This window comes from Sylvia atricapilla, chromosome 2 (genome assembly GCF_009819655.1).
Source record: "Sylvia atricapilla isolate bSylAtr1 chromosome 2, bSylAtr1.pri, whole genome shotgun sequence".
NCBI lineage: Eukaryota > Metazoa > Chordata > Aves > Passeriformes > Sylviidae > Sylvia > Sylvia atricapilla.
The window spans coordinates 110,999,678-111,015,261 of NC_089141.1; the positions used below are offsets into that span (position 1 = coordinate 110,999,678).

The window sequence follows — 15,584 nt, forward strand, 5'->3', positions numbered from 1 at the left end:
CCTGTGGTGTGTATTAAACCTTCCTGTGCTCAGGGAATTCATTATCTGCAAATGCCATCAGGATGTGTCCAGTGCATTTACTGAGGCTGTGGCATTGTCCTGCACCAGGGAAGGGTTGCTGACTAACTCTGGCAATAATGGCAAATAAACCCATTTCCAGGAACAGAATTCCCATCCACAGCAAACATCCTCGAGCTGTGAAGTGGTGGTGGGTGCTGCTTCTCAGCCTGCCAGCTTTCTCACTTCTCCCTCCTCCCCTTAAAAGACAAGCATGCAAATGATGCTGAGCTGCTAGAACAGACTACTGTTACAGAAAAAGTGCTGAATCCTGTGGTATCCTGAAAAGCCGTTGAATTCCCAAGTTTCAGAGGCAGAGAGTGTGGCAGTGGTTAAGTCTCCTCAGAGCTGTGTTTTCAGCCTCTCCGCAGGCACATGTAAGCAGTGCTTCTGCATCTCAATATTTCAAGCTCTTTAGGTTTAACATCCCACTACTTCCTTAAAAAAAATTCTCAAAAAAAATAACTCAACTCAAGCTTTGCAGAAAGGGATCATTTTTGAGGAAAATTTATAAAGAGAGTGGTAAAGCTTCTCCCCTTCATTGCACTAGACACTGGCTTAAACCCAAAAATTATATGGCTTTTTTTGGGAAATGCTTATTGGTATTTTCTAAGGTGATGTGCCATTTACTCTGAGATCAAAGCCATGAAGAATGATGAAGGACACAACACTTCCTTCCCCCTCTTGTAGTTTGCATCATTTGTAAATGGAGAAGAACAGCAGGAATTTCTTTCTTACTTATATGGCCTTTACCCAAAGCAAAAAGGACAGCAGGTTCAAATATTCTCATATAAAAGATTCTCAATAATCTACAGGTATTTCACCATTTCAGGAAGAGATAAACAGCTAAAAAATGCAACTGATCATAATTCAGGACTCACATGTGGTAACCTGTGAATCACTAATCATAGAACACTTGGTAGCTGAAGTTGTCAGACTTGATCCTGAGGTTGTATCTTCCTGTCTTTCTCTGGTACTGGAAAATGAGAAGGGTCACAACTCCCAGCACAAAACCAAGCACAGCAAGGGCTATGAGGATGATGTATCCAATTCTCATGCCAGCCTCCTTCTCTTTCGTTGAATCAGATGCTACAAAAATACAATAATAAAAAAATATTAAAAAATCAAGAGGTGAAAGAAAAAAAAAACTTTGAAACTACTGAATCTTTTACTGGGGAGAGAAACAAGTCCTGCAAATTAATTAGCCAATGTGCCAGTACAGAGCTGTGCTACAGAAGTGTATCACCTTTCTGGGGAGGTGATTCTCATGGAAAGGGTGTGAGGACAGACCACGTTCTCTTTTTACATACCACTGCAGAGTCCCTACAGACATGAGTGTGATTTTCAGCTAAATGAGAATTAAAGAATTAGCACTGGTGACTTTTTAAAATGCTGCCTGACCTCAGAAGTGCTTTAGGGGTGAAGCTTTCCCTATCTTAATCCTGCCTCCATTCATCTATGGTTATAAAAGTGCCTTGATTTGCTTTTATCATAGCAGCAACTGCTCTGCAGGCACAGAGTGTTTGGGGAAGGATTCTCTGTGTGTGCTGAGCTCCCAGCTGAGCCAGCAGAGATGTGGCTGGGGGTGGTCAGTGGAGTGACACTGGCTTGGTGACCAGGGGCTCAATGCTGCACCTGAGCAGCCCTTTAGAGCCAACAGAGCAGCCTGAGGTTGTCTGCACAACTCTGGCAGACAGAACCTGCAGGAAACCTGTGCTCTGCTGGGAGAGCACCCAGACTCAGAGGGGAAGGCAAGAACCAACACCAAATGCCCCAGTGTGGGCAAGAGTCAAGTCCCACATTGCCAGCTGCCTCCCAAGGCACCACAGATCACAGACAGAAAGGGTTCTCCTGGTTCCCTTTTAACCACTTCCATATATTTGTCCAAATCTGCAAGCAGAAACCTCTCTCCCTTAATTATCATTAATAATAATTTATAATATAATAATTTGTTAGTTGTAATAATTATTTATAATTAATAATAATTATACATTGTTATAATAACTCATTATACATTGTTATATAACTTAATTATATGTTATTATTATTTATAATAATTTATAATTGTTCTCCTCTCTTCATGTTTGTACAAGTTTTTTTATCATTCCTTCCTGCAGTGGCTCGATGCACCTACAAAAACATTTATTTGCTTACATTTTCAGGACAGCACTTGTTTTGCCAGGCACTGGTGTGGTACCTGAGGTACACAGAAGATAAATACCACTGTACACATGCAATTAAAGATGAGGTTTTTGCCCAAAGGGAGGTGCTGGCAGCCACAGAGGTCAGCAAGGGCAATGGTCAAGCTACAGAACACTCAGGGCATCCTTCCAAAACTGGCCAAGGCAGTGCTTTGTAATATATTTAGTCTGATTTTTGAATTTCAGCATAAAACAAAGGAATAAAGGAGAACATATACAGTGGAAAAGGCAGACACAGAGCAGGACCTCCTGAGGATGTGGAACATCCAAGTGTTGGCAGAGCAGGTGAAGATTTTCATGTTTCACTGCAGCACTTACACCTGTTATTACCTGACATCGTAACTCCTGTTATCCCCTTCAACACAGAGATGTCGACCACTGGAAATGTGGTGTGATTATCCAAACTAGAAATAAGAGACAGCATCCAAAAGTGCCACCTTTTCCTAGAAATCAATTTAGCACAACCCAAAGAAATCTCCCCTCACCAGAAGCCCTTTTGGGAAATGGCCATTTGTCAAATGAGAAATAAATCAGGGTCTCCAGCAAAAATGGGAGTGAAAGGTATTTGTCCTAGGAGCTAAACAAAGAAAACTGCATTAATTGGTTCATTTTTAAAAAGAACTAATTCAGAAATGAGCACTGAGGGGCCTATTTGAACAGACAGTGTAATGAAATAAAAATACATTCTTCTAAGTCAGAGTCAGTTCTTAGGTCCAAAAGAACATTATGGACTGTCTATTCACAGTATCCATGAGTTAAGACTCTGACATTGGTGAGCCAAAACATTCTCAACGAGTGTTTTGCATTAAGAATTTACAAATGTAAAGCTTTAGGGGCCAAATGACTGAAAACATGAGAGATCACGGGTGCATTTGAAAGCATCACTCAGGCTAAATGCAGAAAAAGCAGGTGCATAACAAATTCGAGCTTGCTTGTCCCCAGTGCTGCTGTTTGCCCTCAATTAACCTGTGCTGCACCAAATTAACCAAAGGTGCTGCACCAAATTAACCAAAGGCGCTGTGCTCTGCCACTTCCCCTCGCCGTGGTAATGAAGTCAATACCAGGGAGCCAAAGGAAACACAATTAAATAAATCTCTTACATCCTCTGATTTAGGATTTCAGAGCCCCAAACAATTGCAGACCAACAGCACTGCAAACAGAAAGATCCGACTGCAATCTGAAAGATCCACTCCGCTTTCAGACTTCACAATTGAAATAATGGTTTGGGTTTTGTGGCTGTTGCACTTGTTACCCTGTGCAAACAGCCACACAAAAGCACTTTATCTTCCTTTCTACATTCCCTTGATAACCTGACAGTCCCTGCTCCGAGGAGGGCACATGCTTCTCCACGCTGCCCCGTGGCTCCAGCAGGAATTCCTGCTCCCAAGGAATACAGAGGGGCACAAAACACCCTCGTGTGCCACAGGTCTTCAGGCTCCTTCACCAGTACAAAATAATCTTGGCATGATAATCTGTCCACAACTCACCAGCTGATTTACACAGGGGTCCCCAGGATGTTCTGTGCAGGGAGATGGTTTCTCCAGCCTTCAGGAGTCCAGCCCTTGCATGGCATCTCTGCAATGATCAATTCAAGCCCCAGCAAGTCATGTGGTTTTACTAATTCAAATACAAAGCCTTCTGATGAGCTTGGAAAGCCCAGTGCAACTCTCACCACTGGGCTTTTGTTCCTTAATGTTACGCTCTGGTAAATTGAAATTAGCACCAAAAGGAAGTCCAAAAGAAATGGCATCAGGGAAAAATCAGTATAAAATCTGTAATTAGTCACACTGGAACACACTGCTGTGAACAGACCTTTCACACAGACACCCTTTTAATTAGCTTTCTGTTCATTTTAGAGAAACCTTATGGGAGAAGAAGTTTATCACTAATGCCAGGGTTTTACAAGCACTTTTGTTGAGATGTTGCTGCTGCCCATGGCAGGCACAGCAGATATTGCAACCAGCAGCAGCAGCTTTCAGAGCCTGCCAAGCCATGTGTCATTCTGAAGCTACCCACAACCTCAGTGACATGTGAACCACTAATCTGGGAACTACAATCCCTGTCCTGTGGGATGCTGGGTGTGATAAATGTAATGGATAAATTCATGTATCAAAGATTTGGTCTATTAAAAAGCTACTCCAGGGCATCTCTGAGATTCCAAGACCTGTGGTGCAAGCTGTGAAACCACAATATTTGCAACAGAAATGACATGGCCGGACTGGAGATGGCCCATTCATCAATGATGGGCCTCCACTTCACAGCTGCTGGACATCTGATGTCGATCTTGATGGGGGATCTGGAGGATGACCAAATCAGCACCCCAAAGACGAGATCCGGGAAGACTATCAACATCTTTTCACACTTACAGCAACCCCTTCCAAGACCTCCTTGGAAATAAAGAGATACATGAATATTTGGACTTTAAATGGACTTAACCTCAAGACAAATAAACCATGTAAAAAGATTTTTCACTGGACCTAGAGTGTGTGGCTGAGGTTGGATGGTGCCGTTGTTACTGTCACTCTGCCCACCCAGCATTCCATTGATGTTGTCCAATTTTATTGCAGCTTTTAATTTTTTTTTTAATTGCTAAATAAATTCTGTTATTTTGAATTGCCTTCTTATCATTTATAACACTGGGGATCAGCTGCTTTAGCTCTGTGTGAGCAGCACTTGCACAGGCATTTTCTGAGCACTTCTTTTTTTTTTTTTTTTTTTTTTTTTTGTTTTGTTTTGTTTTGTTTTTTTGTTTGTTTGCTGCCTTTTTTGTTTTAAGTCAAAGCCTAAAGGTCCCTGATGGGAACCAAAACCTACTGGCTTTTTCCTGTGGCTCTCCTGGAAGGGCACAAAAACCCCCCAAAGAAATGGCAGCACCATACCATGACCAATAAAATCAGCAGAGTGTCTTAGCAGCTTGTTTACACCAGAGTGTCTCACCAGTGTCACCAGTTTGGCTGCACTGGAAAATCTACAATCCACTGCCAGCAACAGTGTCTTCAGCTGGGTCAGCCCCTAGAAAAATTGCCATGTGGGATTTTTTTTATTTATGACTTTGGTCTGCCCACAAATAGCTTTCTCAGGTAGGTGGATCTGTTGTAGAAGACATTCATGTAGTTGGTCCCTGGTGGCAATGAATTTTTGGTTCCACATGGCCACGGAGCAGCCACGTTCCACCAAACATCTGCACCATGGTGGCACATCACTCCTCTTCCCATTCAAAGGAATTTTTCTTACTCATTTCTTACTCCTTTTCTCCTTAGCCAGTCCATATTTTTTTTTTCAACTCTAAACTTTAGAGCACTAAACTTGCTCTCTTCCATAGAGAAAACAAGGAATAAATAGACTGAGAAAGAAGAAATAATACAAGATGTAAGTATTGAGTCTGTGAGTGAAGAGCTGAGTTAAACCTGCCCTGAAGCAAGTCACTGTTCCCCAGAGTTACAGATCAGAGGGTTAGATCCCAGACTGAGGGCACTTTCCTTGCCAACTTTCATTATTTACAAATATCCTCTGTTCTTGCTCATCTTCCTTCATCTTTGCACCTTCTGCACCTCCTCCTCCCTTCTTTGTAAAAGCCATTTTTACATTTTTACATTTTTTCTCACCCTGTGTAGATGTGCCTGTTCTTACTCACATCACAGTTCAGCCTCAGTCGAATATACTGAATTCACTGAATATACTGACTTCTCATAGAGGTAAATTTTGCATAGGAGAAAGAAAAATGCATCATATATATTCATACTCAACTCCAAAAACTGGAGCCATCTTACCATTGTCAGTCATGTTTCCTGCCCCTACTTTTTTTTTGGTTTTATTACTTTTTTTTTTTGATCTGGAGGAAGCCTTATACTTTGAGAAAGGAAACAAGCATCTTTTGGTTGCCTTTTTAAATCCTTTAGGAAGAGATCATTTGCTTTGTAATGGGTTTAAACGGTGTTATTTAGAGCTAGAGGAAAGTGTTAAACAATGGGGGAACACCAAACTGCTAATGAAAACATCCTTGATAAAAAAAAAAAAAAGCCAGGAAGGTTGGCAGAGGAAGAGGAGAATTCCCAAGTGTCTGCTAGTAAGAAAAAAAAAAAAAAAAAAAGCCATCAGTTAAACATATTTTTTCTTATTTCTATGGTAGCAATACATTTTTAGATAAAGCTGTGTATCACTTACTTGCAAGTAAAAAAGGAACAATGCAATTCTTTGTAGCACAGACAATTAAAAACTGCAGTTCTTATCAGAACATGGCTTGGTTTATTGCTTTAAAAATCAGTTAGGCTTTAAAAAGCCATAATAAACTCTAATAAAGTCACAGCCCTAAAGACTTAATGACACTGAGCTTCCTTTCCTGGCACCTGAAACTCTCAGTTGAAGAAACAAATCTGTAGGGGATAAGAAAAAAAGGACAGAAAAAAATATATAAATTTCCTCAGACGTTCTTCTGACACTGCTACTCTGGGAGTTCCTATTTTGTGACACATTCACCTGAGCTGATATTTTCTGATTCCAGCCTAATTCCATTGCTTTTTAGTCATCCTTAAAATAAGTGAAAGGTCCAGTTCTCAGGTTCCCCCACTCTGCTCCATGCTTTTTTTCTAGGAGGATGAGCAACAGGAGAAAAAGCTGACACTTCCATAGTGTTTCCCCACTCCTCTCAGCTCTCACCAGAGAACAAAGGAAACCTCAGGAGTTATTTTAAATCTTGTTTGGAAACATTACTCCTTCCATTCCATTGAGAAAAATATATTTTAGGGGTGAGGAACAACATATCAGAGCACAACACTTACAGTCCTGCAGGTGCTTCCTGGTGCCTCCATACAAATACGAATCCTGCAGTGTAAGTAAACCACAGAGTTGTTGACAAAGGAAAAAATCTTCATCTTAAACTGAGCTTTGCTCGAATTCCCGTTTTCCAGCAGCGTGGTGTAAGTATCTGGGATGGGACAGCTGAAAAGGGAGACAGAAATCACACAGAGCAGCTAAGGCTAGAGGAGGCAGGTTGTGGTTAGAGCACAGAACTTGGGTTTTAAGGTTTTCCTTCCTTTGGGAAGTCACAGCCAGATCCTCCATGAAGCAGCAGTGATAAGGGGCTGCTTGCTGCTTTAATCTCACAGTGACCAAGTGGAACAGGAGATGGGAGAAGTGGTTGGAGAGTTGGAGAAGAAGGGAAAGAGTAACAGAAAGGAGGATTTTTAAACTTGGCTTCACCAAACACAAATTGAAAAAAAAAAAAAACAAATCAAATTTAAAGGACTTGATTTTGTTACTGAGCAAAATGATTATCCTGTATTTTAGGGTGACAGGTGAGCCTAAGAAATATGACATTGGGGTAGGATCAGGGATCCAGACAGGAACAAACCTCCTCTTTCTCCAGAGGCTGCTTTAGTATCATGTGTGAGGAATTAAATGACCTATTTCTTCATTGACAAGAAGCACATAAACTCTTGATAAAGCTGAAACCACAGAGAAACCTCTGAACTGAGATAAAGCACCGTCTTCTCAAAAGCTCTTTCACTGACTGCCAACATCACCTTCCAGTGATTTCTTCCAGTTAAAAGCAGAATTTCCTCACAAAGTTGCAAAGAAGACGACCAAACTCAAAAAACTTCCACATGGCCCTTTGAAATCCCTTTTCAGACCTACCTTTTTTTGTTCAAAGAAGGTGTAACCAGGCCAAATAGAAAGGGAGCGGGCATGTGAATGGTGAGAACACACGTAAAAGGCATTTAAAACACAACACATTATCAGTGAGTACCGCTGTCAGACCCAAGGTATGGCTCATGGTATTTACAAGGGGCATTGCTGTACCTGTTGCTGATAAAAACAAATGACAGAGGATCCACTGAATTATTGGTTGGAGTGGCCCAGCAGTCAGTGAGAACCACCTTGAGCTTGCTGTCTGCCCTCTGCATCCCCACTTCAATCAGCACATCCTCGCTGGCAGAGATGCTGAAATTCTGGGGGATCGGGGAGTTCCCAATAAACAGCTGCATTTCTGTTCTGAAGTGTCCAGATCCGTGCAAATCCTCGAAGATGGTGTAAAGTCTGAAAAATAAATTAGCCACCTTTAAAGATCACAAATTTGACTGGGAGTTTCTGCAGGTCTTAAATCAGTGCCTGTTTTCCCACGTGTTTAAACAGTGATGGGATGTCTGCAGTCCAGGATGGCAGGACACTGTTCAAAAGGAAAGGTGAAAATGCATCGAGGTTTCAGCTGGGAAGGTAGGGAGCAGGGAAACACGAGTGGGAAAATCCAAAGGGTGATCTCAGCAATTCAAACAGGGCAGAGAGAAATACCTGAGTGGAGCAGAAGGGAGCAAGACTACGAGCTCTCTGAAAGCTCAGAATAAGGACAGTAAAAGCTTAGTGCTGAAGAGCCAAAAAAAAAAAAAAAAAAAAAAAAAAAAAAAAAAAAAAAGACAGGGAAAATCTATCTGAACAGAAAGTGAAAGGCATGAGAAAATTATAAGAGCTCAAAGAAAAGTGGCCTGACAAAGACTTTGCTGGGGAATGGGAAGGAAAATACAATCTCTGGACAGGGCTGGGAAACAGAAACTGGATTTGGTGCCAATAGTTTAAGCACAATGATAAACAAGAGAGGAGGTGCACTTGTATGAAGGGAGGACACGCCCCATGAGAAAAATGCTTGTGCTGTCACATTTTCTGTCAGCACAGCCTTGATTTTCTATGAAGCGTGGCTCTGATTCCATCTCACTTCAAAATGAGGCCTTCCACAACACAAAAAGGATTTGCATGATTTATTTTCTGGTTTTTCAAGTTGACCAAATAAGGATTTGTGGGGGGTTAAAAACTACCATTCTCAGAAGGCACATAGCAATCTGCAGGCCCACATCAGATGGAAAGAAACACAATTGATATGTTCCAAAAGCAGGAAAATGCTGTTATTGCTGCAAGGGATTGCCCAGGAAGGCAATGAGGAGACAGGAATTCTGACTCCTGAACCAGCAGTTTCCAAAGGTTTATTTTCCCCTGTGCTTTAGCCAGGTAAAGGCCAAGCTTGTTGGAGCTACTGGCACTTTAGCTGAAGTAGGAGAGAAGCACAGAGCAGGGATGATGCCTTGCACTGGCTGCCTAGAACAGAGGCTAGACAGAGAATAAAGTGGATATTTAGTAAAGGCTTTTAACAGATACACCTTGGGCAGTGCAGGGGCCTGGCAGAGGCTACACCCAAGATGGACAATGGTCATGGGGTTTTTTGGCAGATATAAATTTGGTCTATTTGTATGTCAGAGGTTAATTGTCCAATTACAGCTTCAGGTAATGAAGTCACACATCCCCGGGTTGCTTCTCCCCAATTCACTTTTGTTTTATCCATTTCAGACCTGGGGCTGTGATGATGACCTCGGTTCTCAGACCTGGAAGGATTGCTTTGTCTGACCAAGCTGTGAAGAGAGCTTACTAACACTCTCTGTGGAGTTCAGAGTTATACACTAATACAGTGCAGGATCTGAAAAATATTAAAGCTACAACTTAAGGCAGCATTCTGAGCACAGGACTCCCAGGATGGCAGACTGCTCCCAGTGCTCTCCCTGGACACAACTACAGCCCCTGGGGGTTTTTCTAACACAACAGCACTCAGCCACACAGCAGAATTTCAAAGCTTAGAGTTGTTCCTCACCCTCCTGCAGTGTACCCAGAGGAAGTCAAGACATCATTTTGAAACACACAGTGGATGGGGCTGGCGACGTTCAGGTGGTGGATTATTCCCTGAGCAGCAGCAGCATTCCGAAGGGTGGTTTTCACCACGGTGGTAGTCATGTTCTGCAGCACAGAAAGGAGAGAATACATCAGCATTTCTGAGGTTGTACCAGAACTTTCCAGCTTCAGGTGCTTGGGTGTTCCCTGTTCTCCTGACAGCAAAAATCAAAGAGATTAAACATTCAGTATCTTTGTTGCTGTACAAGGAATTAAAGAAAATTCACCAGTCTTCCTCCTTTCCCTTTTTGTCATATTGTAGAATCACAGAACAGCTTTGGCTGGAAGGGAACTTAAAAATCACTAAGTTCCAAACCCCTGCCATGGGCAAGAACACTTTCCACTAGACCAGGTTGCCCAGAGCCCCATCTGACTTGATTTTGAACACACTGGATGGGGCAATGATCATACCTTAGCAATGGCCATTGCTCCAGAAGGGAGTTTCTGTACTTTGACATGGTCTGAACACAGCTATTGGTTCAGGATCCAAAGAGAGAGATCACTCTTTGTCCCCACTACTGGTAGCTACTGAAGTATTTGTCAGCATGGGATGATGGAATTACTTTCAAGAAAAGACAGCTGCAAAGGGCACCCAGAAGAGGCATGGGAAGTGACCCTCAGTTTGGAGAGGCCCTTGAGTTTTGCTGCCTGACCTCAAAGGTTCCCCTTCTCTCTGGTGCTTTTCATCACACACTGAGAGGTAACTTTCCATCACAGGAGGGGGATTTCTTTTTCCAAAAGAAGATCAGCGACTAATAGACTCTACACCTAACTAAGGACCTGCCACTGCCTCTCCCCTCCTGAAAGAGAAATAAAGTGCTCCAGAGTTTGTTGGCATTCCCTTGATTCCCTTGAGGACTTACAGTCTCCACTTGGGTGCCACAGTCGCTCCAGCCCGCCTGCAGCACAACGTGGGTGCCATTGCTGGTGCTCACATTGCAGCCAGGCTCCCCCAGGAACAGGGAACTCTCTGGGATGGATTCCTGCTGCAAGAATCTCTTCTGGATGGCAAGGACGATCCTCTCAATTTCACAGAGCACACTCACTGCGTCTTTAATGGAAACCTCTGGGGTGGGTTTGGCAAAGGGGGCTGCAGATGCTCGAGGAGAAGCATCAGGAGATGCCGTGGGATCCGTGGGGAGAGGAGTCAGCACTGTGCTGGAGAACGTGGTGCCCTCCAGAGCTCTGTGCTCAGCAGGAGAGAAGTCCAGTGAAGCAGGGGAGGAAACATGAGCTGAAGTTTGCAAAGGTGTCACAGGCAAAACTGTGCTGTGCACAGGTTTCTTATCCGTCACCGTTGCCTTCTGGCCGGAGGGAAGTGCTGAAGAGTGCCAAAAATAAAATAGTGCTGTTGTAATTTACAGAATCAGTTTGGTCTCATCAGGCAAAAGCAAACTCTTAGGAGGAAACTCACAGTTACTGGCAGGAAACCAGCTTCTTTTGTTCTTTTAACCTGCTCTACCTACTGCCAAAGCTGGGGATTTTTTAGAAAGGAGCCCATGAGACACGTAAAGTGCCCATCAGTAAAGCTGAAATGCTTTATTTCCTGGCAGCTGCAATAATTGGTGTGCAACTCAAGTACAAACAGCTTTTGGAAGATCAGTACTGGCACAATATCCCCCACTGGAAGTTGCTTAACAAGGGCTTGCATGTTTTTGCCTGGAGCTGTAGGAGACTGTCCAGTTCTGGCTGGGGCCATAATGAGGAGTTTGATTTGGCCTCATTTGAGACCAGTTACTACCCAAAAGATGGGACCTTGGGAAATTCATCTTTGGGGGATGCATGGGACAAACCTCATGTGGCAGCCCCACATTGCACTCAGTGTGCCCTGAGAGAGATGAATAAATGAATAAATGTGTCAGTGGCAATATGTAATGGTCACAGGAAGAGAAAAGCTGGGGAAAAAGGAAAGCAAAGGTTCAGATTAATGTGTGTGTCAAACATCCAACATCCAGCACAGGTCTGGGGTTACACCCTGAGTATTCACCCACCACTGACTGAGAGACAATCAAGACAATAAATCTGTTTGCAGGGAAGTACAAACAATGTGTCTCATGGCACAAAACTTCTCTTAAATAATTTTAGTGGATTAAACATAAAAATACCACCTATTCCCCAAGACACATATAAAATCTGTACACATATATAAATTGCTATGGAACTGCCCAGCTTCCAGAAATGCCCCAAATGAAAATGTCACTGATTTGCACAATAGAAGAAGGCAAATGAAAGTTGAAGCTCTTCCAGAGCTGGGTTTCCCAAAAGCTTATTATTACATCAATATCTTAGTTAAGACTGAACAAAGGTTGGTATCAATTGACAAATCATTGTGACTTCAGTCAGAAATGTTCCTTATCATTGTGGTTACAAAACCAAATGCAAATTGCTGAGGAAGCCCAAGAGAATTTAGGAAATTAAAGGCCCATCATACATCAGCTAACAAAGGACCTGAGGAAAGAGAGAAGCCAGATGAATCAGCTCATCCAAAAATGCAGTTTGGAACACCAGCATTTCCTCCCTGCTGCCATACAGAGGTGAAGCCACCTATCAGGTACTTTCTGCTACTTTCTCTATTACCTCTCCTGTCCCCTCTGCTTCTGCTGCTAATGAAAATCACAAAGAATCTTGACAATCTGATCTAATTTTTGTGGCAAATACGAGAAACAGAACTGTTAAAAGAACTTTACAGCATTAAAGTAAATATTAATATAATGCATTCCCCACTCCTAAAGTGATCAGCTGTCCAAGGGGATGCTTCTAACCCCAGGGGCCTCCTCAGTTTTCCCCCATTTCACAGTTCTGAGGAGAGGCTGAGTAAATGCCCAGCATGAATGAAGCAGGAGGTCTGTGTGACTGGTTCAGGCTGCAATCTAATTGCTGTTTTAATATTTACCAAAATTCTCATTTTTGAGAGGAAAAAAACCATGCTTTTTCTTTTTCTTTTTCTTTCTCTTTCCAAAGTCTAAAAACCAGAGCAAACCAGACCATAGGTGGGATTCAGAAAGCAGCACAAGCCACTTGCTCTATGGGGACCTGTCCTGAAACAAACCCTTTGTTTTAGCCCAGGTTTGAGGGAGGCAGGCACCCTACAAAGCACTGCCACAAGATCCTACAGATTTTTCTGTTTCCAGATTTACAGCTGTGAGTGTAATAGGCAAAAAAATAAATTATAGAGCAGAGCATAAATATGTTTCTGAAGTAATTTTGCATGAGATTCTAATTGACAGCTTATAACAACGTTCTTTGGACAAATGGATTGTGTCAGGGATACAGTAGTTGGTATTTTTTTTCAGAGGTGACTTGTGAAACAGAATTCAGCTGCTGTTAGTCAGGAGATTAATGGGTTTGGTTACTTAAATCAATGACATATAAAAGAAAAGAAGCTGTTCAATCAGCCTTCATGCTGGGCTTGGCAAAGTGTGGGCTTCCACCTGAGCTCCAGACCCACAGGTGTGTGAGGAAAACAACTTCTCCCAGTGAGGAAGAACTCACATGTTCATTTATTTTTTGGGATTTCTATTTCATGGGGAAATTATCCATGCAAAGCAGAGGGTAACGTGTTTTTTAATGATTTTAAACAGTTATGGCTGTGTTCAGGGACTCATTTCCACTGGTGGCTTATAAAGCCCTCAATCCATGACCTCTGATATCTCCTTACCTTTTTCTCTGTAAAAGTGATTCTAGGTATTATCAAAAAGACCAGTTGCTTCTATCCTTTTGGATCAGTGGTACCTCACTTCCTATGTTATCTGTGGGTGTTCTCTGAATAAAAACTCACTGGATGGACAAGCAGGAGCAACATAAGGAGTGAGAAAGGCTTTTCATCCATGTGTTGTACAGATATTTTCACCTCAGAAGACACAGATTAACCCAGCTTTTATCATCTGTCTGGTTCTGAAGAATTCCTGGGGCACAAGCTGCTCCTCACCGTGTGTGCAGAGGCTGCTCCTGTCGATGGTGAGGTAGGAGCTGTGTTCCAAGGCTTCACAAAAAGTGCTGATGACACGGTGGACATCCACTCCCTCTGCAAGCAGCAAATTGAAACTTCCCACTGTGCTCCCATTAGTGACACCCGTTATCAGCACTTTAATCAGACCAGCATCCATCTGCTGGAGCACCTCAGGGGACAGAGATTTATGCACCTGGAATAAAAACCAAACGTAGGTGGGGATGGGCAGCTGGAATAATTACATTTCAGGCTGTGTACACTGCTCAGAAATGAGTGTTGTGCTTCCTGCTCTGGAGGGAAGCAGCAGAAAATTGACCTTTTGCTTTGTAACATTTTCATTCCAGAGCAGCTGGAGGATGTGGTGCATTATTTCACCGTGAATATTAAACAAGCCAAACGATTCAGATATCTCATCTGCCATTTGGCACAAGACCTTGCCTCTGGTGACAGAAAGGGAGGAAGGAGTTCTGTCCCATGTTCTGCCTCTCAGAATGCCTCTGGGGAGAGGAGCAATCCAATGCCAGGAATTGCTGGTGGAAGATGCTCCTGACACTCCACACTGCCTCAGAGGGCTCTCTCAGCCCAGGAACATGACAGCTTAGAGCAGGTGACCTTCAGGCTTTGCTTTACAGCTGATTTCTCACCAGAGCCAAGCAAAACCCACCTCTTCCTAAATGCCCAGACCAGGGTATTAAGGGGCCAGGTGGGGGCTACACTCTGGCCACCTCCAACTGCTTCTTCCTCTCCCTGATTTCTGCAGGAAATATCTGGAGCAGCAGGGCTGGATTTCAGCCAAGAGCTTAAGGCACAGTTTATTTCAGTGTGTAATGCTCTGGGGTGCCAGCAGTGATTCCCAGCAGTTAGAAGCCAGGGAAGAGGCTGGGAGCCAACTAGCTGAAGGAGAATCCCTTTTGATTGAACAATACCTTTCTGCTGGCTAAGGGATCCAAAGATCAATGCAGCAAAACAGAAAAGTCTAAAGAGTAGTTTTTATAGTTTAAAACATAACACAGTATGGTGATGTAGTAGTTCTTATAGGCTGTATGTAGATTCTATAGGATTTTGTGTCTTGTATTGGTTGGTCACTGTGAATTAGAATATTCATCACAAAAGGAGATATAATGCATTGTAACAAGGACCTCACTCTCTTAACTCTCTTAGCTCTCTTACCTCTCTTAGCTCAACTCTCTTAACTCTCTTAACTCTTACTCTTACCTCTCCTCTTAACTCTTACCCTTCCTCTTCCCCTACTCTTGCTCTCTCCTGCTCTCTTCCCCATGCCCGTTGCTCTCTCTCTCCCTTCTCTCTCAGCTCTCTCCCTGCTGTTCTCTCTCCCTCTCTCTTTGGGACTTCCCTCCAGCTGAGGCTGGTGGCTGAAGGCAGGACCCTTTTACCCACGACCCTTGCAATAAACCCACGTGTTCTAGAATAAACAGGTCAGCAGAATTCCTTGTCCCAGCTGTCCGCGGATTCCCCTACACTCCTGGTGCATTTAGTGCTGGATTCTCAGTTTTGCACAGCTTTTCTGTGTCCTTCCTGCTGTGCATTGCCCAGCCCTGACCTCCCCACTCCAGCCCTGCAGACAGCCCCAGGATTTGCAGGTCCTGCAGCCCTTTCCTGGGTCACCAGAGCTGGTGTGTTCCTTGTGCTGGGTGCCAAGGCCATGGCAC

General features: G+C 43.2%; 1 protein-coding gene across 1 annotated transcript in view; it reads right to left on the bottom strand.

Moving 5' to 3' along the window:
* Nucleotides 1-643: 643 nt before the first annotated feature.
* The window catches only part of UMODL1 (uromodulin like 1), a 48,013-nt gene continuing 33,072 nt past the window's right edge, over nt 644-15,584 (bottom strand). The window contains exons 14-20 of the mRNA XM_066340554.1: nt 13,894-14,107; nt 10,829-11,286; nt 9,889-10,031; nt 8,058-8,294; nt 7,037-7,196; nt 3,746-3,833; nt 644-1,146 (exon numbers count right to left, since the gene is read on the bottom strand). Of these exons, the coding sequence (XP_066196651.1) occupies nt 959-1,146; nt 3,746-3,833; nt 7,037-7,196; nt 8,058-8,294; nt 9,889-10,031; nt 10,829-11,286; nt 13,894-14,107 (1,488 nt within the window). The 3' untranslated portion in view covers nt 644-958. The remainder of the gene's footprint in view (nt 1,147-3,745; nt 3,834-7,036; nt 7,197-8,057; nt 8,295-9,888; nt 10,032-10,828; nt 11,287-13,893; nt 14,108-15,584) is intronic.